Raw genomic sequence first — 24,746 nt, 5'->3', positions numbered from 1 at the left:
GTGTTGGACGTCCTGTGTGAAGCTGCAGTCCTTTCAGCACGAAATAGGAAAGAATGTCTTTAGCGGAGTGGAGGGCGTCTGACTACGTGAAGAAAACCGTGTGTCAGTCCAAATCACTGATCTGTATGTATTACTGGATAGCCGATAGGCCAAGACTTTTGAAGCCGCCAGGCCACCTTATTACTACTTGGCATAATATCCTAAAACTTTTAGCTTTGAAAATAGACAACATTTGAGACAGTGGGCCCTACCTACTAGAAACAGCATGATTTATAATGTTTTAAATTTGTTAAACATATATAGAGGACTTCAGACATTTTACAAATTGCCTTAAATACATGTATAAATCATATGCTTAATTATGTTTACAGGAGGAAACTTGTATATTTTTTATTAAAGAATTATACCTGTAATTCAACAAAAGATGCCTCTGCCAAATCTAACATTGGGTTCTAAGGAACTGGGCGAGAAAAGAAAAAAATGCGCTGTTGTGAACATCCGCTCGCTATTTTTTTAACAAGTCGACAGTATGTGCTGCACAAACATACCGTCCACTTGTTATGAAAAAAATAGCGAGCTGTATATGTTAAATCTATACGTATACAGTAGTCTGCTCGCGAGATAGGAGTAAAATGGCCGCCCTGTGGCTTCAACGGCTTGCACAGTTGTGCATGGGCTTATCGGCTATCCAGTAATATATACAGATCAGTGGTCCGAAGCCATTCCAGCTGCAAAATGGGTTCCACGCATGTGTGACGAGAACTACGGCGAAATACGGCAGACACTTTACGTCACTCACCCTCATAGGTTATACCCGCCAGATTGGTTCCACGCATGTGCGGCCGAAATACATTAAGTTCACGTTGTTATTTTTTGAGGGTTTGGAATTCTTTACATTTTAACACGCCAGTGATCTCGCGCACGCGACACGCGCGCACACACACACACACACACAGTTTCATGATAATGTAAGTTCGTGTTTGCGTTGTATTTTCTTTGATTCAGATTTATTAACAATAACAAATATATTTGTCACCTTGCTAGCAAGCTGAAAATCAAAACCACATGGTATGGTAGGTTTGATACATTGCTTTAATCAAACAATAAATCACACCTAAGTGGGCATAAACCTAGTTACAGTTTTTTACAATTGACTAAACACTAAAAACAAAATAATTACGTAATTATCAACATCTTACACTGAAGGAGCAAAATAATGGACCATATTTTCACCACTGTAAAACACAAAGTCAGCTAAACACTTTTTGCAAAACAATACACACAATTTGTAAAACACACTTGTATACATTTGAGACAGAAGTATGTCATAATGTGACTTCCTTGCAATTCCAAAGCACTGACTGACAAATCACCACACGCATGAGCCAGTTGATTGAACACGTACTTGAGCTATTTCAACACGATTGCTTTAATGTAGACGAGCCAATCAGGTTTGAACGCTATAAAAATGCACCAGGTAAGTAAAAGTGTGCGTGAGAGAGGGAATTGGTGGATGATGAGCAGGAGGTCGGGAAAAAAAACTTAAATAGGAGAAGAATGTCCTAAAAGAAGAAGACCATATTTGTCAACCATTGATTGACAAGGATGCTAGACTAAAAGCCCAGCCAAATCATAATAGATTTACACCGGCATCTGTCATAGGGACCTTCCAACAAGAAAAAAGGTTTGAAAAAAATGCCAATAAGGATATTGCCTACGATGTTGTTGATGAATTTTGCTAGCCAAATCCAACTAATCTCAAATACAATTTGTTACAATATACAGTACATTACAATGAATTGCCAGGGCAATTGTGTACATGAAATAACATGGCGAAAGGATGTTTCTGTAGTGTGTAAGGTCCTTGAGAGGAAAATGATGTGGCCCATGACAAAAATGAGTTAGACACCGCTGCACTCTAAGGATAATACACTTTTGAGAAATCACTTCTCTAGGCAGCTGTTTTATACATAGTTGTGTTGACAGGCAAAGTACATCAGAATGATGCACCAAACAGTTTTGGGTGTACCAGAAAAAACATTTGTCTCCCCCCACCCCCCAACTTTCACACTGAAGTTATACCGCTGTGTGTTGTTATATGTGCTTTTAAGCTTCCCTTAAATGTGAAACATTGACCACAAACCGAGCAGGCAAAGGGTTTCTCACCAGTGTGTGTTTTTGCATGTCTTCTTAAGCTTAACTCATCAGAGAACCATTGTTCGCAAACTGAGCACTCGCACTCGCAAGGTTTTTCAACAGTGTGTGTTTTTGTGTGATCAATTAAGCTTTCCTTACAAGAGAACTTTTGACCACAAACTGAACAGACAAAAAGTGTAGTGTGCGATCTTGTGTGGGTTCTTAAAAGATGCACTTGAGTGAATCTTTCACCACAAATTGTGCATGAAAACCGCTTAGCTACAGTGTGTGTTGTTGTGTGTCTTTTTAAGCTAGATTTATATGAGAATTGTTCATTGCAAACTGAACAGGAAAAAGGTTTTTCACCAGTGTGGTTTCTTGTGTGTATTTTCAAGCTTGCATTGTGAGTGAATTTTTTACCACAAAATGAGCAGGCAAAAGGTTTCTCACCAGTGTGTGTTCTTACATGTACATTTAACTGTCCTTTCCGAGTGAATTTTTGTTCACAAACTGAGCAGGCATAAGGTTTCTCACCAGTGTGTGTTCTTACATGTTCTTTTAACTGTCCTTTCATAGTGAATTTTTGTTCACAAACAGAGCAAGCAAAAGGCTTCTCACCAGTGTGGCTTCTTGTGTGTACTTTCAAACTTGAACTGTGAGCGAATGTTTGACCACAAACAGAGCAGGCAAAAGGTTTCTCGCCAGTGTGGCTTCTTGTGTGTACTTTCAAACTTGAACTGTGAGCAAATGTTTGACCACAAACAGAGCAGACAAAAGGCTTCTCACCAGTGTGACTTCTTGCGTGTATTTGCAAGCTTGCATTGTAAGTGAATTTTTTACCACAAACTAAGCAGGCAAAAGGTTTGTCACCAGTATGGCTAATCACATGTCTTCTTAATTGAGACCTATAGCCAAAAGTTTTCCCACACTGAGAACAATTCCAACATTTGCTATCAGTGTGACACGTCATATCACCTTCAGACTGTTCGTCGTCATCAGTGTAAGGTGAGTGTGACGAGTCGTCACCATCTGACATTGGAGCTAACCAGCTGTCTGCAGAGTGCTCGCCAACAATTTCTGTTGTCATGTGTTGACTTGAGCTGCTGCTTGGAGACTTCGCCCCTTTGTTCTCTTCTTCATATTGACCTTCATCTTCAGTCTTCAAATGGACACCGGACACAGGAAGCTCTATGAAATCCTCCTCCTCTTTGATATATGGTGGCAGCTTCTCCTTTCTTATGTTGGGAGGCTGCGGCTGCTCCTCTTCTTCTTCTTTAACTTGAATAGGCTCAAAGTCCTCCTCCTTTTTCACGCCAGGGAACTTTGACTCCTGCCGCTCAGGAAGATATTTTACACTGATGTCTGCAGGACACAAGACACACATAGTTTAGTAAAGTCAGTTCGTTGTGACTTAGGTGTTGCGTATTTTATATTTAAGATTATCAAATGGGCTACGTGACCTCATGAATAGGGTAAGGGATAGCTGTTAGCTGGCAAATATTACGGTCCGTCCGTATTTAGTTGTGGAAATCACAGAACACAAACTCGTCACGCCTGTACCACTGATTGTTCTGGATATTGGGGGGGGGGGGGGGGGGGGGGGGGTTGGGGTGGTCTATCAAGTCAAAACTTATGGTACAAGCTGCAAAATCTAATCAAAGTTCAATGTAATCTTGCAATCTTAATTGTCTTCCTCATTAATTTGTACATACTTTTAAAAAATCCAAAATGTAAAATAATGATGTTTTAAAAAGAGAAGCTGCTTGTTGGTGCAATATGCTGCTATTTATATATGTTCCATTTAGTCTCCTAATCACGACTACTGTTGGTGATTAGTCAACTAGCAAAATAATCGTTTGTGGCAGTCTCGGGTGACAGTGACACCATCACATGCATCCATATCCGGTGTTATCTAATAGGCTTGTGGATATTATGCCATGACCACACCAGCTAGCGATATTTTGCCGTGAACAGCTCTGACTGGTCAATCAATATAATTATTTAAAATTATAATATTATTATAAAATATTTATTTAGCACTGGCATTTTAACCAAGCACAATAAATAACAACATCCTCTTTCGGCTTTAATTTTATTTCAGCCGAATGCCAAAAATGCATATTTTTGCTATTTTCGGCCGAAATTTTTCGGTGGCCGAATATTCGGTGCATCACTAATACATACATACATAAATACCTACATAAATACCTCCCTAGTACCTACCTACATACATACCGGTACATACATATAAGGCCTGTCAACAATAACGAGTTAACTGTGATTAATCTGGAAAAATTAACGCATAAAAAAAAACAACGCAATTTACCACTCACACTAAATTTGGCCACAGCTGCCTCCCGTAGTCGATCATCGATATTATCGCCAACTTGGCTTTCACAATGTCCAATTTGACATGATCACGTTTTAATACTATCTCTAAATGGGAGGAAAAAAACGGCTCAATTAATTGGCTGCAAAGTAGGAGGAAGTGATGAAAGTTCTCATTCGGCAAATCTATAGCGTGCATAGACGGCAGAGGAAAAAGTGATACGTCTTCATTCTGCAAATCAGCGGGCAGGATTCAGTCACGTGACGTGTTTACAAGTGACAACATGGAATCGAAATTTCGTTTTAGTGACTAATGTAATAGAAATTTAGCAAAACTTAAGTCCACGTTCCTAGCCTGGAAATTATTTGGGGTTGACAAGACCAAAATAACATCGTAACCTGTGCCGGGAAAACGCTTACCCTGAAAAGCACTTCTGTTCCACCACGGACCATATAGCGGATTACGTGACTTTGAGACTCCACAAATAAGACTACCTCTAAAGAAAAGATAAGTAAAGCTGCCGAAAACAATCAGAAAACCCTCACTGCATTGAGCTTACACACACTGTCATGCACAATATATTGAAAAAATATCAACATCGCGATATAGGCCCATGAAATCTGCATATCGCAAGGACGCGCAATAAATTTCATATGGAATTTTATGTTTTTATCTGAATTTAACAAAAAAACAAAAATGTGCACCACCATCCAATAATTGAACATTATCAAGTGGTTATTACAATTAATTAACTACTTGAGGCTGCTTATTTTGCCACATGAAAAAAAAAAATTGTTTCATTAGATAATAAAAATTAGGCATGCATCGAAATGAAAAGTTTGGGCCGAAACCGGAAACCAAAAAAGAAATATGCTTGGCCGAAAGCAGAAATGCCAATTTTTACTATCATTGCATTTATTTTAATGATTAAAATTATAATATTATTGTAAAAAAATATTTATTTAGCACTCGTATTTTAACAAAGCACAATATAAATTGAAATGTGCCCACACGGCAGACATGTTGGCTAATGGTACATTAAACACTAAACGAAGGTTGAGCATTTTCTGGCAGTGCGATTGCACTTTATAGTCAATGTAGTTCGCACAGGCAGGCACGGATGCTTGCGGCGGGACAAGGTGCGCCGCACTTAAAATCAGTACATTCACATATTCACCAACATTTAAAAATAAATAAATACATTTATATACCAGAGATAGCGGTGTTTCCGTGTTTAAAACTGTTGATAGCAATAGTGCTAGCATTAGCTAAAGTATTTAGCATTTAGTATTTCTGTAGTATTTGGTAGTGGTGCACCAGTACTTAGTGCAGATTAAAATGTGATTATGTGAATAGGTGAATGTGAGGCATTGCAAAGCACTTTGGGCCCCATTTGGTGTAGTTAAAAGTGCTATATAAAAAATTGTCCATTTACCAGATCTGTAATTATGGAATAATAAAAGACATTTAATTGACAAAGATTCAGAAATATATCAATTAAACACTCCATATAGCCTGGAAATAATAATAAAACTTCATTGTTAAATGTTGTCATAGAATATTGTTGTAAAATGTTTTGCAGAAGATGTATTGAGCAAATGAAAATATAAACAAGAGCTGTTTAGCTTTATTTACAAGATTTGTTTCCCCCTGTAGAATCTCGTCAAAATATAATTATCGAGTTTTTTGAAAAAATATCGAGATATTTTATTTTGGCCCATATCGCCCACCCTTACTACAAACTAATACATGGACATCAATGCAATAGTGTTGGTAGGCTTTTATTTTGAAATGGACCCTCGAAGTGCACAGTGGCGTGTCTTCTAACTTGACTCGTTACGGTCCACGATATTTCGTGGCCGTTTCTTTTTTCCTCCCGTGTGGTGGAGCAACTCTCGATGACCAAGATCAACACAACGCCATCCCGCAACCATATTCAATCGCTAATTAAGGACACCAAGGAAATTTAATCACGCCGTCATTTTATGATACGGCTGGCACAAGTCTCCGCCGTTAGCAGTTAGCCGCTAATGGAATGTAAACATTGACGTCTCTTGCAAGACGTGCGATGCATTCAAATGCATTCGGACATGTCATACTCACGCAAAGAAATCCATCAATGCATTAAACGTTAAAAATTGCAAATATGTAAACAATGTGGGCTTTCTATCAATCTATAAAAGCTGACATATATCAAGAAGAATGATGGGGGTGAAATCACTTTGCTATTTTACCTAATTACAATCAATGGTCCATCAAGTCACTTATGTTTACAATACCTAATCTAATAATTAGGCTTCCATTCCCCATACTAGTGGTTGATATGTAAATGAATGAAAAATAAAGAATAAACCTTTCTTTCTTATATATAATTCTTATAACATTCACCACCAGAAACTGGGGTGACTTTACATTAGTCCCCTTTCAACAGTGGGCAAACACTAAATAAGAATAATATTCAGTCATAGTATAGCAGTTTTATTTTCACCAGTCATCTGAGCTGTTAATTGTGTGGTTTTCCCAAGGGGAAGATGGTTGGAAGGCCTCACTAAAAGAGCTGGACCAAACACAAAATAATGTTCACACTTCACATAAAAGAGCCAAAAGCATTTTCCCCCTCAATGTTTTCTTTTAAAGTTATATAAAATAATTGACTTGTTTTGCCAGCCGCTGCTTGTTGCAGACAGTTCTTGTTACAGTAAAATATCTTGCAAATATATCTTCAGTCATTGTCAATCTTTACGTCATATGAACCTACGGTATGCAAATTGAGACGATTGTACATCAGCAAATATGGCCATGCTGCACCTCCCCAAAAATGGTGCGACCAAATCCTGTGCAATGCAACCAACTGAAAAAAATTGTTTAAAATGTATAGTAGAGCCCTGCAGACACCACTGACCCCCCTCCCTTGACGAATTAATTTCTGTCACCCCGCCACTTCAGGCACAACGTGATATTTTTTTTTTTCACAACCCAAAGTATTTAATTTAACAAAATTCCGGACCTAGAAGTAACGAAATAAATGAGAATTAGGATTACTACATTTCTCACAGAGATCAGTAAAAATAGCAAAGAGATTATTAATCTAAAGATTTTTTTAATCTGACAAGACTTAAACTCTGCCAAAAAAAAGAAAGAAACATTATCCATTTTGGAAGGTGAAAAGAGATGGGTGTTATAAATAGGGCAAAGATTGGACATACCTTGAAGTTCACAATTATTACAGGTTTGTGTATCCAAAGAGCCATTTTATGTATGTTAGGCGCCCAGTAATAAATTATTAAATTAAAGAGTGCCCTACATTTTCGCTCCCTGGACGTACCCACACCACTACAAAAAAAAATGGCGTGACCCCTCAGTAGGGCACTATAAAGGGAGTCGGGTGCACATTCGGACACAGCCCGTTAAATAAATAAAATAAAATGTATTTAAGAAGTAAGATCAAGAACTGAACAAACCTGCTCTTTGAAACCCAGTTTGAGGCTTCTTGCTAACAGCGTCCACTCTTGGACTTTGTCGTTGCTTCTCCTCTTTTGGTCCACAAAGTTCCTTCTCGTATTCCGCTGTCCTTCTTGCACACATTGCCACACGACAATCACAAAACTTGACGCTCACACGACTTCTGATTTGCGATGACTTAATCAAAATTGCGTCTCTTTGTTAGCAGCGAGCAAACTATGCTAAGCTAAGATAGCATACGCTAGACCCGGCCACAAAGCTTCACTGTACATCAAGACGAGTGTACCAGACCACGAAAACTTAAAGAACAATGTTTTTTGTCCAGTAAAGTCGTGACGATCGTACTGTATCGACTGTCGAGGCGTGAATTGATGAAGCGCTCAGAAGCCAGGACGAATGCGGAAGGATATTTGCGAAGCACCCTCAGCGGCGCGCATGCGCAGCATGTCAGCAATCTTTGACAGCCAACTTTTTTTTTTAACACGAAAACAATACACAAGCTCGCTGGGAAATAACATTTGTGTTGCAAACAAAAAAATAAAAACATAAAAAAAGAAAGCAGACACTTCTACAAGATAACTATGTTCAGTCTTACATATCAAAAACATAAATAATTTAAGCCCTCTTCACAAAGCGTCTGATAGTCCGTATTAAAGTCTTTCAAGATTGTCAAGGAAGAAAAATGTGACTGCAATTCAATTTTAAACAGAACAATGGATGGCTTTCTATTTTGCCATTTACATTTGTGAATATGGAATTTACCCATAAGCCATCATTATTATATTGCAAAGTCTCCTTCCTTCGATTGGTACATTATTCAAACCATAAAAAAATGTGGTCCACATTTAGTTCTGGTACTTTATCCAATTTAATTTGCATCCATAATGTCACATTCTTCCAAAATTCCTTTGTACTAATTTACAAGAGAAACATCTATTGTTTCCTCCTCTCGATTGCAAAAACAGCATGGCTCCACCGCAAACCCAGGCCACTTTTTCAACAGATGAAAAATTAAAAATGTATTTTATTTTAGGAGAAATTGGCCATTTCAAAAAGTTCACATCATCCTTTGTAAGTTTACTTTCACTGTTATGGATGTTCACACGTCCATCAAAATCATAAAATTGTCATAAGGGGTGCGTTGGAGAGGGCGGACCCAAATGCAGGGAGACAGACTGGGGGAGACAAGAATTGTGAACAAAGTGAGAAGCTTTAATTAAAACTTGTAGGGACCGGTGAGAGGACGAAGACTGGACATGCCATGACGGGACTGGGCGAGTGGAGACTTCTCAGGTCCATCTATGCTTGTCACACAAAACGATACTCAGGGTAAAGAATCTAAAAAGAGACGAAATAAGTTTTCATTAAAAAACAAAGATAAACGTCTGGATGACAAGCTTACACCCTAAATAACATCACTCCTTCTAAAAATTGCTACATTAAATCTACGTGGCGTTCAATCACAAAAGTTTAGACAGGATAAGATGGATTATTTGATGGAGACAAAATTTGATACATTATGTCTTCAGGAGCTTAGATTGAAAATTAACTCTGATGCAGAGGGAGTGACAAAGTTATGGCCTAAGGGGAAATGTGCAATATCCATTGGTGACAGCAGTGCTGATGGAGTGGGTATATTCTTTAGAACTCATGATGTTGAAATATGTAGAAGGAGAGACGTGATTCCGAGAAGAATCCCATTATTGGATTTATATTATAGAGGGGACAAATATAGGGTCATAAATCTGTATACCCTCCCTGATAAGAGCAAGAAAATCAATATTTTTCGGAAACTTGCAGAGTTACTCTGTGTTGAATTTAAAGTAATAGTGTGTGGAGACTTTAACACTGTAACGGAAGAAAAGGACAGAGTTGGTACTACAGTTTTTAAGTTAAGACAAGAAGGAAAATGTTTGAGAGACACATGTTCTGGTTTTAATCTAACAGATGTGTATCGAAAAATTAAGCCCCTGGGAAATGATTTTACAAGGTAAGATTCTAAAACTAAAACGAGGATTGACCATGTATATGTATCCTCACACTTAAGGGTTAAAAATTATGCAACTATCTTATGTGATTTTACGGACCATTTATTAGTTACAACCCTTATTTCCACTGTGGCCTCCATCCCCAGAGGCTATTGAAAACTAAACATACAATGTCTACAAAACAAAGATATAATAACTGAATTAAAACAAGAAATCAATAAAATAATTCAGTTAAAGGTTTTAACAAACTCGAACATCAAATTATGGAAAGTTTTGAAGCATAGAGTGAAAGATTTTTTCAAATTTAAATGTAAAGAACTAAACACTCAAGAATGAAAAATATACATCCTTGGTAGATAGATATGTTGATCTTAAACAAATTAAAAATAAGTCCTTCGACGAAGAAAATATGATGATATAAAATAAAAATAAAATTATTTTAATAATGAACTGTTATACAATATTTATAAGCAAGCTAATTCCGATAATAGAGGAAATACAATACACATTATTAACACAATTAAAAAACAGCAACAAAGCAAATTTATTCACTCAATAAAGAACAAAAATGGAGAAGTAGTTACGAGTAAAAAAGGAAAGAGAGCCTCGATTAGAGAACTGTGTATAGATTCTTATAAGGCAATCAATTGTGAGTTTGAAGCAATGCAAACATTTCTCAAGAAAATTCCTTCATATAGCAACTTAGATTTTACTTCTTTGATAGGTGAAATTCAAAAAGAGGAAGCCATTCCAGTTATAAGGCAACTCAATACTGACAAGCCCGGGCCTTGATGGCCTCGCCTCTGAATTCTGCCAATTGTTTGTAGATTATTTTGTTGGACTCGTTTACGGCCATGGTGAATGAGGGATTACTTAGTGGTTGTATAAGCGATACTTTTTATCAGGGTGTGATGTGTTTGTTATATAAAAAAGGAGATAAAACAGATGTAAATAACTATAGACACCTGACTGTAATGAATATTGATTATAAAAGTCTTGCTAAAATAATAATGAATAGATTAAATGACATACTTGGAAAAACAATAGAAAGGGAACAGACATGTGCTATTAAAAGGACATGTCATGTGGGACAATCTCTCCATTTTAAAAGAAATTGTATACAAATACTCCTGAGAAAGGCTTTTTATATGGGTCTCGGTCAGAAAAAAGTTTATTACATAAAGAGATTATCTCTGGGCAGTTACGAAACAGTACAGTTTCCCTAAAAGTTTTATTAATATGGTGTCTATATGTTAAGTCAAATGTAAAAATAAATGTTAATGTTTTTTTTGACAGATAGTTTTGACGTGGAGAGGGGTGTAAAGCAGGGGCGCCCACTGAGCGCTGCACTGTACGTTTTAACCATGAGTCCACTGATTAAGAATATTAATTCAAAGGGAAACTAAATGGTGACGTGGAGGACTGGACGGGAACGAAGACAACTAAACAAAGACGAGGGTGACTAGACTGAAACAAAGATGACTTACATAAACTCGGGCTTAGCTTAAACGAAAACCCACACACGCAGCTTCCAGCCAAACTGCGCCCATTACACCGGACATAGACAATGATCCCACACCTACTGGATAAAGACAACAGATTAAATACACTAACACTAATGAGAAACACATGGGAAACACAATAGGGTGAGGGCACTGATTGGTCAAACACACTGGGACACACAAGTGGACGTAATCAGACATAACGAGACAGGGGAAACATACAGGAACACAAGACAAACACAACAAACCCACCAAAATAAAACAAACCCCCAACCCCTACAAAACCGAAACATGATAAAAATCTATTCATTTTGAAATGTTTATTGACATATTTGTTATTAAACTTTTTTATCTTTAAGGGAGATGTGCTATAATTGAATGTTTGGTAGCACGCTTTGTCTTTTAGACTAGAGTAAAGTGAGTAATTTTTTAATCATTTTTGTTAAGGGCACACCAGCACAGGAACCTCTTTACAAACTCTATTAATTCTCTTATAGAATTTTTTATGTAAAATTGTCTCTCAAACCCTTCCAAACTTAGAATTTGACCATCTTCTTGTAATCACAAAGATAATGTTTTTCTCATACCATTCTTGAATAAACCGTCTTCCTATTAGATGTTATTACTTAAAATTAAAAATACAACACCTGTTTATGATACTCTGATAATCTCACTGGCAGTTTAAATATTTCAAAATCACATTTGAAAATACATTTAAAAAACCCTACTTTGGCAAAAATACTCTTTTGAATGTGAAACCACAAAGAATATTGTTTGTCTAGAAACACTTTAATCCAGTTAATTCTAAAAACTCCAATCATAGATTCAAAATCTATTGTTTTTAATCTGCCTTTATCATAGTCTTTTTTAATATAGTGGGTGTTATTGCACAAAATGAATATATTACTGTATTAGTCTTTTTGATATTGTGTGGAGTGACATAAAGTGAATAACATGGGTATACTCATTTTGAGATACCTTCTGATTTTGATAATAAAATCCTAACCAATATGGTCAGATCTCTTAGTATTTTTTTCATTTTTTTCTTTTATTTTTTTAGATTCTCGTACATCTCTCGTAATGTTTATGCCCAAATATTTAATTTCAGTCTTTACCGGAATGGATTCTAAGCTTGTGTCTAAACAATCATAGAGTGGTAATAATTGACATCACACACTAAGTTGAAGGCCTGATACCTGAGAAAACTTCGAGATAACATTTAAGGTCTTTTGGAGAATTGCTTTATCATTTAAAAATATTACAGTGTCATCGGCAAACTCACTGACTTTAAATTCTTTATTATAAACTTTATGATAAGATAGGCCATTAATTGTGTACATAATATGAATAATTTCTGTGAAATTTGACATCCTTGTCTAATAATACCACAAGATACATCAATTCTTGGTGTGACACCCGAGTTTACTTGACTCATTGAGCCATTTTCAACAGTTAGAAAATAATAATTTGTCTATAATTAATGTGACAACTTCATTATTTCACATGGGCAATTAATACCTTTAAAAATGAACTTTTCTTCTTGCTGTCGGCTGAAGCTGACATCACCTGTACTGAGGAAATCAGTAACGACCAATCATGGGTCAGTCTGCTGACCAAACCCAGAAAAAAAAAGCCGTTTTCTCTTAGTATGCGGAGGAAGGTCTAATCTATTCAAAATGGTCTCTACCCTTATACTATCTTGGCCGCCCATCCACACTGGGGGACGGCTCAGCCTAACACATGTGAAAATGTGTGACCTGATGGTTTTAACTAGATAATGCAACAGAGTGCAGATAGATAGGAAGGCGCCAAGACAGGTCACAGCGATGCAACGGCCTAGTCAAGTCACCTATCAAGGCCTAATCTAACATCTCACACAGCCCTCAGTCACACACAAGCAAGGCTGCACTGATGTGTTTCTCTGAGCTGCGCAAGGTGGAGCTCGAGATCAGACGTGAGGAGTTCCTTATTCTTGATCGGAACCTCAAGCTGGAGCGGGAGATGATCCAAGAAAGCAGAAGGCAAGATGAAGAGTTCCAAATGGGCTTATTGGCAGCAATAAACAGATTGGTGGACTCTATGATCAAAGTACAAAATTAAATATGGCTTTTTTTAAGTCAGGTTTTTTTTTGGTAGACAAATAAAAAGTTGCAATGCTCAATGTCATTCAATGCGTAGCCGGGATTCGGTCCTCTTCTGGAGCCTATATTGGGTGATGTATTTTGTATTTATTATCCAGTTTCTCACGTCCTCCGCACTGGGAGGCGGACGTGCTGACCAGTCAGCCTCCTAGTATTTTATTATAATGTTTTTAATGACCATTTAATCGTGCTACAAAAACATTAACGCATTCACTCCCAGCTATTTTCACCGAAGCAACCCCCTTTGCTCGCGGCTGTTTTACTGGATTTTGACTGATTTTGCAAGGCCAAGAGAATATTGTGTTAAACATGGAACCTACCAAAAGAAAGATTATAGTCTCTTCTTTCATCAGGAAAAAAGTATATATGCATGTATCTGTTTCCGTTTTGCAGCAATTTGCATTAGAATATAGCTAAGTTTCCTCATTATTCACAGACCTGTTGAAAACACTGGGGAAAAGAGCTTGTTGCAACATGGCCCTGGCTGATCTCTTATACTTTGCTGCCACCGGCCGTTTTTTGTAATAACTACCATTGCTTTAAGCGACCTCTTCAGGTCAGAGGCTGCATCAAAGCCTTCTGTATGCAATAGCATAATAAAACATTTTTAAAAAACAAATGTTTTGGGACCATGGCAATATTTAAAATAGAACGTTTTTATATGTTTTTGGGAGCATATGAGTTAAATACAAAATCAAACTTCATCATTTCCAAATAAACTTTTAATACTTTAAGCTTGTAACTTGATTCCACTTAACAAATTTAACCCTTTCACGGATAGTGGTTACTAAAGTGGTAAATGGACGGCTTTTTATATTGTACATTATCTACGCAATATGGTGCCCGAGCCGCTTTACAATGCCTCATATTCACCCATTTTCACACGCCAGTGGTCGGCTACTGCCTTGTACGGCGCCGCCAGCTCCACTGGGAGCAAATCGGGGTTCGGTGTCTTGCTGAAAGACACTTCGACATGGTGGATCGAACCCACCACTTTTATGTAGTCCACTAAAACAACTCAAGTCCATCCACTTCATGTTCTTGCAAAATAAGTTTGTTCTATTCACAACATTTTTATTCACATTTAACTGATGTTAAAACCCGACCCCCCCACAACACCAAACCTTTTCTGATGTCTGATTTCAAATACAATTTGTTGTTAACAATATATATTACAATGAAATGTCAGGGCAATTTTGTATATGAAATAACTTTGTGAGGTGATGCTTTCATATTGTGTAAGGTCCTTCAGAGGAAAAGTATGTGGCCCATGACAAAAATGAGTTAGACAACACTGCACTCAAGGGATAACACACTTTTGAGGATTTACTCTTTTTTAGGCTATTGTTTTATACATAGTTGTGTTGTCAGGAAAAGTACACTAGAATTATGCACCAAACAGTTTTGGGTGAGACACACACACACACACACTTTTCACACTGAAGTTATACCACTGTGTGTTGTTATGTGTGTTTTTAAGCTTCCCTTAAATGTGAAACATTGACCACAAACTGAGCAGGCAAAGGGTTTCTCACCAGTGTGTGTTTTTGCATGTTTTCTTAAGCTTAACTCATCAGAGAACCTTTGATCACAAACTGAGCACTCGCAAGGTTTTTCATCAGTGTGTGTTTTTGTATGATCTATTAAGCTTTCCTTAGAAGAGAATTTTTTACTACAAATTGAACAGACAAAAAGTGTAGTGTGTGATCGTGTGTGGGTTCTTAAAAGATGCACTTGAGTGAATCTTTCACCACAAATTGTGCATGAAAACCGCTTAGCTCCAGTGTGTGTTGTTATGTGTCTTTTTAAGCTTGACTTATAAGTGAAATTTTCATTGCAAACTGAGCAGGAAAAGGGTTTTTCACCAGTGTGTATTCTTGTGTGCGTTGTCAAGTTTGGCTTTTGAGAAAATCTTTTACTACAAACTGAGCAAACAAAAGGTTTATCTCTAGTGTGTATTCTTGTGTGGCTTGTTAAATTTGACTTTTGAGAGAAGCTTTGACCACAGTCTGAGCAGGCAAAAGTTTTCTTTTTAGTGTGTGTTCTTGTGTGTATCCGTAGGTTTGCCTTTTCAGAGAAACTTTTACCACACGCTGAGCAAGCATAAGGTTTCTCTCCAGTGTGTGTTCTTCTGTGTGCTGCTAAATGGTGCATTTGAGTGAATCTTTTACCACAAACTAAGCAGGCAAAAGGTTTCTCTCCAGTGTGGGTCCTTGTGTGTGCTACCAAGTGCTCCGTTTGATTGAATCTTTTACCACAAAGTGAGCAGGCAAAAGGTTTCTCTCCAGTATGTATTCTCATGTGCCGTTTCAAATCCCACTTATGAGCTAAAGTTTTCCCGCACTGAGAACATTTCCAGCGTTTGTTGTCAGTGTGAGCTGTCATATCACTTTCAGCCTGTACATCATCAGTGTAAGAGTGTAACATTATGCCGTCACTATCTGATAGTGGCGCAAACAGGATGTCTGATTGTGGTTCTCCACAGTGGTCTCCATCACCTTCTGCTGTCATGTGTCGACTTGAGCTACTGCTTGGAGGCCCCGCTACTCTGTTGTCCTCATATTGACCTTTATCTCCATCTTCACTCTTCAAAGAGACACCAGTCAATGGCATCTTGGTGATATCCTCCTCGCACTCTTCTTTTTTAATGCGTGGAGGCTCTTTCACCTCCATTTTATTGTTGCTGGACTCCTCCTCCTCTTGCTCTTTTATGTAGAGGGTTGGTTGTTTGTCCTCCGTAATGTAAAGATGCGCTGGCTTCTCCTCTTTAATATACACAGGTTTTTCACCTTCACTTTTAAGGTAGGTGGACACTGGGTGTGCCTCTTCTTTAAAGTGAGGGGGCTCCAGCTCTTCTTCTTTACTGAGTGTGGGCTTGTGCACCTCCATTTGCTCCTTAATGTGGTGGGAACTTGGCTCCTGCTGCTCAGGATGAAGATTTTCATTGATGTCTGCAAGACACAATGGCAAAAAATAATATGGTTTGGTAATGTATGTCGGGCCAATACAGGTTTTTGAAAGAAACTGGTGTGATGATGAAATATTGGGTACGTTTGGTATCCAGGAAAAAAAATTCGGACAGACAGATGGTGAACTTTTCAAGGGATGTAAATAAGGCTGTAACAAACACTATCCTTTCAGAGGAGGCAGGAATATAAAGTGACCTAAGGCAAACTACTACAGTATATTTTGTGCACATAATATAATATAATCTGAAGAAGGTTATTGACCGAGTATTAGAAGTCAAGGAGGTCAAACCGGTATTTCAAGACGATATTCATTTGCAGTAAAACAGAACGTGTCAAAATTTTAAAAATGACCATTGTTGAAATGCCATTAAAACTTTTCAAATTTTCAACACCTTGAAGTTTTTAAAAAAAAATTATATATATATTAAGAATAGACCGCTTTGTTTAAAAATTGTAACAAAAAGTTGCAGGGTGCTTCCAGGGTCATCAGCATGTATTAAGACAATTTAAAAAACTAAACAAACAGCGGCCTAAAGTTTTTTATTGTTAAGTTTTCCAAAATTTCAATACAATTTTTTTTTCTTCTAAATAAATATGTAGGGAGTTCCCAGTGCCAGCATCATCTTATACAAATTAAAGTGAAATTTAAATTAATACATAAAAAAGTTACCTGTATCTGAGTGACAAATGCATGCGAATTAGGGGTGTGAATTCCCTAGTACCTGGTGATTCGATTCGGATCACGATTCATAGGTCACGATTCGATATGATACAGATTAATCCCGATGCTAATCTATAAATAGATTATTGCGATTTTTTTTTTACTAAAATTTAGAAAATACTAGGTAATAGGTAATTTGGAGTTTTCTTCAGGGTTTGTAAACAGTTTCAATAGATCATCTTCACAGACCGTGAAAAACTGTCTGAACATGTTCAAATTTCTTTGCGACAAGTAAAAACGGTCTGTGAACATTTTACAAATCCTGATGAAAATGCAAAACTCACTATGTTCGCAAGCATTCACCGCTCAGTGAGATGCCAGCTTTATCGGCCTTCAGATTCGTAAAAAGGTTGATGCCGTTATTTGTCGAAAGGCCAAATATTGGCACCGATAATCGGCATGGCCGATCATTTTAACCATTATATTCATATCACACATACAGTATAAACTTGAATTTTTCACAAGAGTTTTATTATTGAAAACCTCATGAACATACATTTCCACATGTGTCTAATATAGGAAACATATTTTTTCTACTAACAAAAAGCACCCATTATGCACTCCCTACATTTAGTAGTCATGTGTATTGGTATCTTTTGTGTCTATGTTTAATACATCAGGATCAAATATCCATTTTATCTACATATTTTATTTTTTATAACCTTTATTTTCAAGCAAGTCCCATTTCAAGTCACACAATCTTGCTCAGTCAGACCATATTGGAATGACAAAATATTTTTTTACTGATCATAACACAAAAGAACATTTATGTTTCTAAATATTAAGTGAACACACAAAAAGTACATTTACATCTAAAAATTAAATGAACCACTTAGTATGAAAAAAAGTTACTTTCAGAGAATGCATTTAACATCTGCATGAGTGTTTACAGCTACCAATGTATCTAACATTTACTTTGATGATAAATATTGACATCACACTAAGGGAGTGAACATGTACCGTAATCATCAGATTTAAAAACTGTATTTGGTGACGGTAGTGCCAATCTGTTTCCAAAATCAAGCAAATCAACCAAACAAGCTAAGGGCCATAAAATCAGCAACTTAGGTTGACTTCAGTCCCCCATCTTAGAAAAGATTATTCTGATGCAGATATGGCTAAAAAATAGAGAATATTGGCACGGCTAATCGCTCTAGCACTACTGTATGTGTGTGTGTTTTTTTAATTAATAACAGACAAAAATGGGTGATTATGCATCACATTCACACAAAATTTGACCTAAAAATTGCTTCCCCTATGAGCAGTAAAAATGACATTTGTACTTTCCTTTCAGAATATTACATTAAATAAAGCCAACAGATAAAAACGATATGCACATTTGTAATATAACAAAGTTTTGACATTTTAGATTTAGTTCCACTTTAAGAAGCTAGACTGCTCAAAATCAGAGTCATGACCACTAGTTTCAGTATTGACCTTTTGCACGTGACGTCACAGCCCTCATGGGAACGCCCCCTCCGGGACGCTGGACGACAGAAGAGCCACTTGCCTGTATTGTAACCATTGAATCTCGAACAGCGTAAAGTCCTTTATCTAATCGATTATCTTATAAAATGGTTATATATTGCTGTGCGGTTGGTTGAACAGACAGACAAAGGAGTAAAGCAAATGTTGCTTTTTATCGCATACCTACTAAGGAAGACGAATGACGATGATTGATAGCAGCAATCAACAGAAAGGACTGGCAGCCAACAAAGTATTCGCGGATTTGCAGCGATCATTTTTTGCGAGGTTAGTAGATAAATGTTCATACATTTTGCTAGTAAACGTACACTCTAACAAAGATTGTAACAGGAGGTGTCAAATTGCGTGTTTCAAATCACATTAAGGAGCCAGATGGTTAGCGTCCACTCCAACTGCACGAACACACAGCTTAGTTTTAAAATGCACCTTTTTCAAAACTATTCATTGCATTTGACTGTTTAATAATGGGGGATTTCGTCTTTGTGCTTGGAGTTTTTCACTCTGGAGCCGGAGTCGGATTGATGAAATTACTTGCATAGCTTGCCACTACGATAGTCATTTGTTCCATGCTAGGAAAATAACATTGTCACAGCGTTTTAATATAGAACGGACTATGTAAAAATAAGTCAGTTAGCATGATAAACAAGTTTTACCTTTGCATTACGAGGTATATTGTCCCCCGGTGTGAGCGTAGCATCTCGTTCCAGAGACTCAGCCAGCGACAAGATTTTGAATCAGCCCCAATGTAAGGAGAAGAGACAGCATTGACTACACAATGATATAGGTCGTGCGCTGTGAATTCCAGCTAAGTCGGCGATTTGATTAACTTGGTAAAAACAGCATGCAACAGAAGGTAAAGGGTTATTTTCAAACTAGCGATCTCCAACCTAAGTAAATATCACGCTCTATGAGTCCCGACTAAATGTGCAACTTCGACTGACAGGCGACCTTCGGTTGAAGTAATAGATTCCATGGCTCTATGGGCAATAACTTTTAATTTGTAAAATAGCAGTCGCTAAGTCACTAAGTCGCTCCGGGTCACGTCCACTTCCATTCAACAATCATTTCCTTCTGCCGTCCGTCATAGGGCAGTCACGTGATCACGTGACGTTGGTGCAAATGGTCAATTCATCATTCCGTTTAAAGTTTCATTGATTAGTGCTATTCTCGCCAGGACACTTGTGTCTCTTAACTTGACCTTTCTGAGAGAATCTTTGACCACAAACTCTACAATCAAAAGGTCTCTCACCAGTGTGTATTCTTTTGTGTATTCCTAAATAACCCTTCTGAGTGAATCTTTGACCACAAACTGAGCAGGCAAAAGGCTTCTCGCCAGTGTGGGTTCTCATGTGTAATCTTAAAATTCCCTTTCGAGAGAATGTTTTACCACAATCTGAGCAGGTGAATGGTTTCTCACCAGTATGCGTTCTTGTATGCGTTTTTAAGCTTTCCTTTCTTGAGAATGTTTGACCACAAACTGGGCAGGCAAAAGATTTTTTACCAGAGTGTGTTATTGTGTGTATTCTTAGGTTTCCCTTTTCTGAGAATCTTAAACCACACACAGAGCAAACAAAAGGTTTTTCTCCAGTGTGTATTATTTTGTGTGTTGTCAAATGACTTCCTTGAAAGTATCTTTTACCACAAATTGAGCAGACAAAAGGTTTCTCTCCAGTGTGTGTTCTAGTGTGCGTTGCCAAATGGGTGGCTTGAGAGAATCTTTTACCACAAACTGAGCATATAAAAGGTTTCTCTCCAGTGTGTGTTCTTACATGTTTAGTCAAACCGCTTTTACAAGCAAACGTTTTCCCACACTGAGAACATTCCCAAGGTTTGTTGTCAGTGTGGGATGACTGTTCTTCATAATCATTAAGAGAGTGTGACCTTCTGTCATCGCTATCTGACAGTGGATCTAAGAGGTTGTGGGTTCTTGTGTGTGTTGTCAAATTGGCTCTTCTCATAAATCTTTGACCACAAACTGAGCAGGAAAACCCTTTCTCACCAGTGTGCGTTTTTATGTGTGTTGTCAAGTGGGTCGTTTGAGAGAAGCTTTTACCACAAACCGTGCAGGCAAAAGGCTTCTCTCCAGTATGCGTTCTTGTGTGGGTAGCCAAATGGTTTGCTTGAGAGAATCTTTTACCACAAACTGAGCAGGCAAAGGGTTTCTCTCCAGTGTGTATTCTCATGTGTCGTTTCAAATCCCACTTATAAGAAAATGTTTTCTCACACCGAGGACATTTCCAGTGTTTGTTGTCAGTGTGAACTGTCTTATCACTTTCAGACTGTTCATCATGATGATGATCATCATCAACAGTGTGAGGAGAGTGCGACGTGTCATCGCTATCTGATACTGGAGCTAAGTGACTGTCTACTTGTGATCCTTCACAGTGGTTTCCATCACCTTCTGTTGTCATGCGTTGACTTGAGCTGCTGCTTGGAGACTCCAGCCCTCTGTTCTCCACACTTGGACTTTGATCGTCATCTTCACTCTTTAAAGGAACACCAGTCAGTGCCATATCGTTATCCTCTTCTTCCTCCTTAATATGAGGTGACTCTCTCCATTGATGGAGCTCCCACTCTTCTTCTTTAATGTGCAGGGTATCCTTGCCCTCCGTGAGCTCCTGAATGTGGGGCGACTTTGGCCCCTGCTGCTCAGAATGAATAGTTTCACTGACATCTGAAAGACAAGAATAGAAAATAAACTCAATACTAGAGCCCGACCAAAATGGATTGGCAGAATTTATTTGAAAATGGCAAAATAAACCTTTACATATTATGGATTTTTTTTTTTTGCCAGGTGTGATGAATGGGCAAAGCTTAATGAGTTTTGGTCAATGTTAACACCCTCAAAAATCAGCCTCCGTTTTATTTTTGGGCAATGAGTTGCCCCGATTTTAAAGTACATATATACACATCATCGTTAGATTTACTCATAGCACAATATTGCTTTTATTGTCCATAGAGGACATAATAAATGAATAAATAAATAAAAAGTACATATGTATGGATAGGTCTGATGCCACTAAAAATTTTGAGTAGTCGAAAGTAAAAAAAGTTTTTGATGTTTGAGATGTTTTTGGCCAGTAGCACACCTGATTCATATACAGTAATCAGCTCATCAGCATGCCCGATAACGATCCTGATCTTTAGTATCCGGAAACATCTAAAACCTGCAGGACTTTGGACCTTGAGGACCATAATTGATGAATCCTGATATAAGGTGTTATCAAATATGCAGTGGATATTTTGCCATGACCTGAACACTTTGCGTCAAGAAATTGTAGTAAGAAAAAAAAAAAGTAAGGAAGAAAAAAAAAGGTGTATAGAGTGGATTCAAACCCGTGACCCAGCCAGCATCAGAGGTGACCACACTCCTTCCTACTACTTCACGAGCTGGTACACACATTCACTGCTGCAGAATTTGTACTTGCAGTTCTTGCGCAATACACTGAAAAATTGCGCAAGGTGGCGAGTTTCCGGTCACAGCAAAATATCAACAGCCTATACTGAATATCAGGGTTATCATAGTTTTGGAATATTCATTTTAGTTTTTTATTTCATTTTCATGTTTTTATTTTTTATTTAAATAGTTTTAATTCGTTTTCAGGGTGGTTCTGTTAGTTGTTATTACTTTAAGTTATTTAAAAAATGCTTAGTTTTAGTTTCAGTATTAGTTTTTTTTTTATTATTATTATTATTATTATTTTTATGTATATTACTAGTGCGCAGAGGTGACAAATCCAGGTCCAGAAAGTAAAACCCTGCCACAGTTTAACTCTAGCCATTGATGCTAGCGAGCTAGCTCCCTAGCAGGTAAACGAGCACCATGGAGCTAGCCAGGGAGCTAGCTAGCTAGCTAGCGAGCACCTGGGGTTAAAACCAAACTGTGACAGGATTTTTACTTTCTGGACCTGAATTTGCCATCTCTGCTTGTGCGCAACATTTGATAAACACCACAGTAAAATGAGAAAAGTAACTGATTTATTATCTAGTGTTGCATTTCGTTGTCGCCTCGGAGCGACGTCATGTGAAGGTGCTTGGTTTAAAAATAACCCGAAATTCTTCACCTCAAGTTTACAACTGATAAATGCACAGAGATGTTTTTGTGTGTTTATATTGCATCTGCCTTAGACCCCAGGTTTAAGTCAATGCGCTTCCTGTCGCCTACAGAAGTGCAGGAGACATATGCCATGGTGGTTTTCTACTGCTGGTGACATATTCGCTGCTCAGAGGTGTGCTCTTACATCTGAGCATGCTGATCAGTTAGTGTTTCTCAAGAAGAATATGCCTTGATATTTCCACTCCCCAGGTTAAAACAATTTAATGTAAGTTGTTACCAATGTTTCAGTATCAGAAAGCAGTGCAGTGTCTGGTTTGCAAATGTTATAAATGTTTATGCAGTTTAATTTGTCTCACTGTACAATGTATACAGTTACAAGGTTAAGAGGCAGTGAGGCACTATGCAGAATAGATGTATATGTTTCTTTGTACATTGTACAAAGTTTTGGCATTGAATAAATGCATAATTAGACATTTTGCTTGTTATGGGTATTTGTTGGCTTTTTCAGTCACATATCGTGATATATTGTTGAATTGTATTATATATATATTTTTACAATATATAGAAAATCGTAGATAAAGTGTATCGTGATATTATGGATATCGTGAGCCAAATATCGTCAGTTTCGAAGCGCGAGTTACCCATATCATCCCACTCTACTAGTAGATGACAACCCCGTGGTTAGGCAGATCCTCTGTCATTTGAGAAGAGAAAAAAATAAGGACAAAAACACTTGGCACATTTACAATTGTAAAACTCTGGACTGTTAGATATTTATGTTTTTAAATGACTGTGAATCTTTTCCTGCGTAAACTATTTTCGCTCGTTTTGTGATGGGAATTTTGTATCCTGTTTGTAAGCAAATAAAGATCTTTAAAAAACGCAAATTATCAACTGCGTATTGAATATTATTAATAATAACTATGTTAAATGTGATATATATATATATATATATATATATATATATATATATATATATATATATGCACAGTATTTAAGCAGTAAGAGCAAGAAATGAACAAACCTGCTCTCTGAAACCCAGTTCGGGGCTTCTTGCAAACAGCGTCCACTCGTTGACTTAGTCGCAGCTTCTCCTCTGGTAGCCCGCAAAGTTCTTCTTCATATTCCGCTGTCCTTCTTGCACACATTTTCAAACGACAATTACAAAAGTTGACGCTCACTGGTGCTCTGATTTGCTATGACTTGATCAAAATTGCGTCGCCTTGTTAGCAGCGCGCAAACTATGCTAAGCTAAGATAGCATATCGACCAGGCCGCGAAGCTTCACCGTACGTCAAGACGAGTGTACCCGAAAGCGAAGACTTAAAGAACAATGTTGTCTAGTAAAGTAGTGAAGATCGCAGAGTTGAGGCTTCCGTACGTTCATTTGGCACGAATTTATGAAGCTCTCGCGAAGCGCTCGAAAGCCAGGACGAATGCGGAAAGATATTTGCGAAGCACCAACTGCGACGCGCGTAGCGTAGGATGTCGGCCATCTTTGACAGCCAACTACGGCAAATCCACTAGGACAAAACAGGAGACCCATGCCGTCTCGTACACAGGTTTTGGTTTAAAAATTCAATTTTTTTCCAGAATATATTTCTCTGCCTAACATAACATAACATAACATAACATAACATATATATATATATATATATATATATATATATATGTATATTATTTTAAAAAAATCACAATGGCTATTTTAAGAGCCAACGCAATTTCATCTAAATAGTAAATTATTATTGTTTGTGTGTAATTTATTTGTTCATTTGACGAAGTCGTCCACACAAAAACACGTAAACCATAAAAATAAATTATTGAGTATTGGCTTGTGGCTCAAATATCCTTTGGGGGAAAAATGTTTTTTATAACACCATAGTCATCTTCAAAGACCATTCCAGCATATATAATTTATACACAATATAATGTCTTTTTTTTTTACAAATAACTCGAC

General features: G+C 37.4%; 2 protein-coding genes across 4 annotated transcripts; both read right to left on the bottom strand.

Moving 5' to 3' along the window:
- Positions 1 to 1,096: 1,096 nt before the first annotated feature.
- LOC147162064 (uncharacterized) lies at positions 1,097 to 8,342 on the bottom strand. Its single transcript, XM_086096870.1, has 2 exons — positions 7,927 to 8,342; positions 1,097 to 3,498 (listed from the first exon to the last, which is right to left on the bottom strand). Exons 1-2 carry the CDS (start codon positions 8,048 to 8,050, stop codon positions 2,066 to 2,068), a joined length of 1,557 nt encoding a protein of 518 aa, XP_085952996.1. The 5' UTR covers positions 8,051 to 8,342; the 3' UTR covers positions 1,097 to 2,065.
- Positions 8,343 to 14,235: 5,893 nt separating this feature from the next.
- LOC147162063 (uncharacterized) lies at positions 14,236 to 24,277 on the bottom strand. Of its 3 annotated transcripts, XM_086096855.1 has the most exons (3): positions 23,815 to 24,277; positions 21,132 to 21,407; positions 14,236 to 16,509 (listed from the first exon to the last, which is right to left on the bottom strand). In XM_086096855.1, exons 1-3 carry the CDS (start codon positions 23,936 to 23,938, stop codon positions 14,993 to 14,995), a joined length of 1,917 nt encoding a protein of 638 aa, XP_085952981.1. In that variant the 5' UTR covers positions 23,939 to 24,277; the 3' UTR covers positions 14,236 to 14,992. The 3 variants fall into 3 exon arrangements, with proteins under 3 accessions (XP_085952981.1, XP_085952983.1, XP_085952982.1); XM_086096857.1 differs by lacking the exons at positions 21,132 to 21,407; positions 23,815 to 24,277 and adding an exon at positions 19,387 to 19,877; XM_086096856.1 differs by lacking the exon at positions 14,236 to 16,509 and having other exon boundaries at positions 17,743 to 21,407.
- Between the last annotated feature and the right edge of the window lie 469 nt (positions 24,278 to 24,746).

The sequence above is a fragment of the Leptonotus elevatus genome, chromosome 15 (genome assembly GCF_054856555.1).
Source record: "Leptonotus elevatus isolate MCC_2025b chromosome 15, RoL_Lele_1.0, whole genome shotgun sequence".
Classification (NCBI taxonomy): domain Eukaryota; kingdom Metazoa; phylum Chordata; class Actinopteri; order Syngnathiformes; family Syngnathidae; genus Leptonotus; species Leptonotus elevatus.
This window is presented reverse-complemented; position numbering and strand designations above follow the sequence as displayed.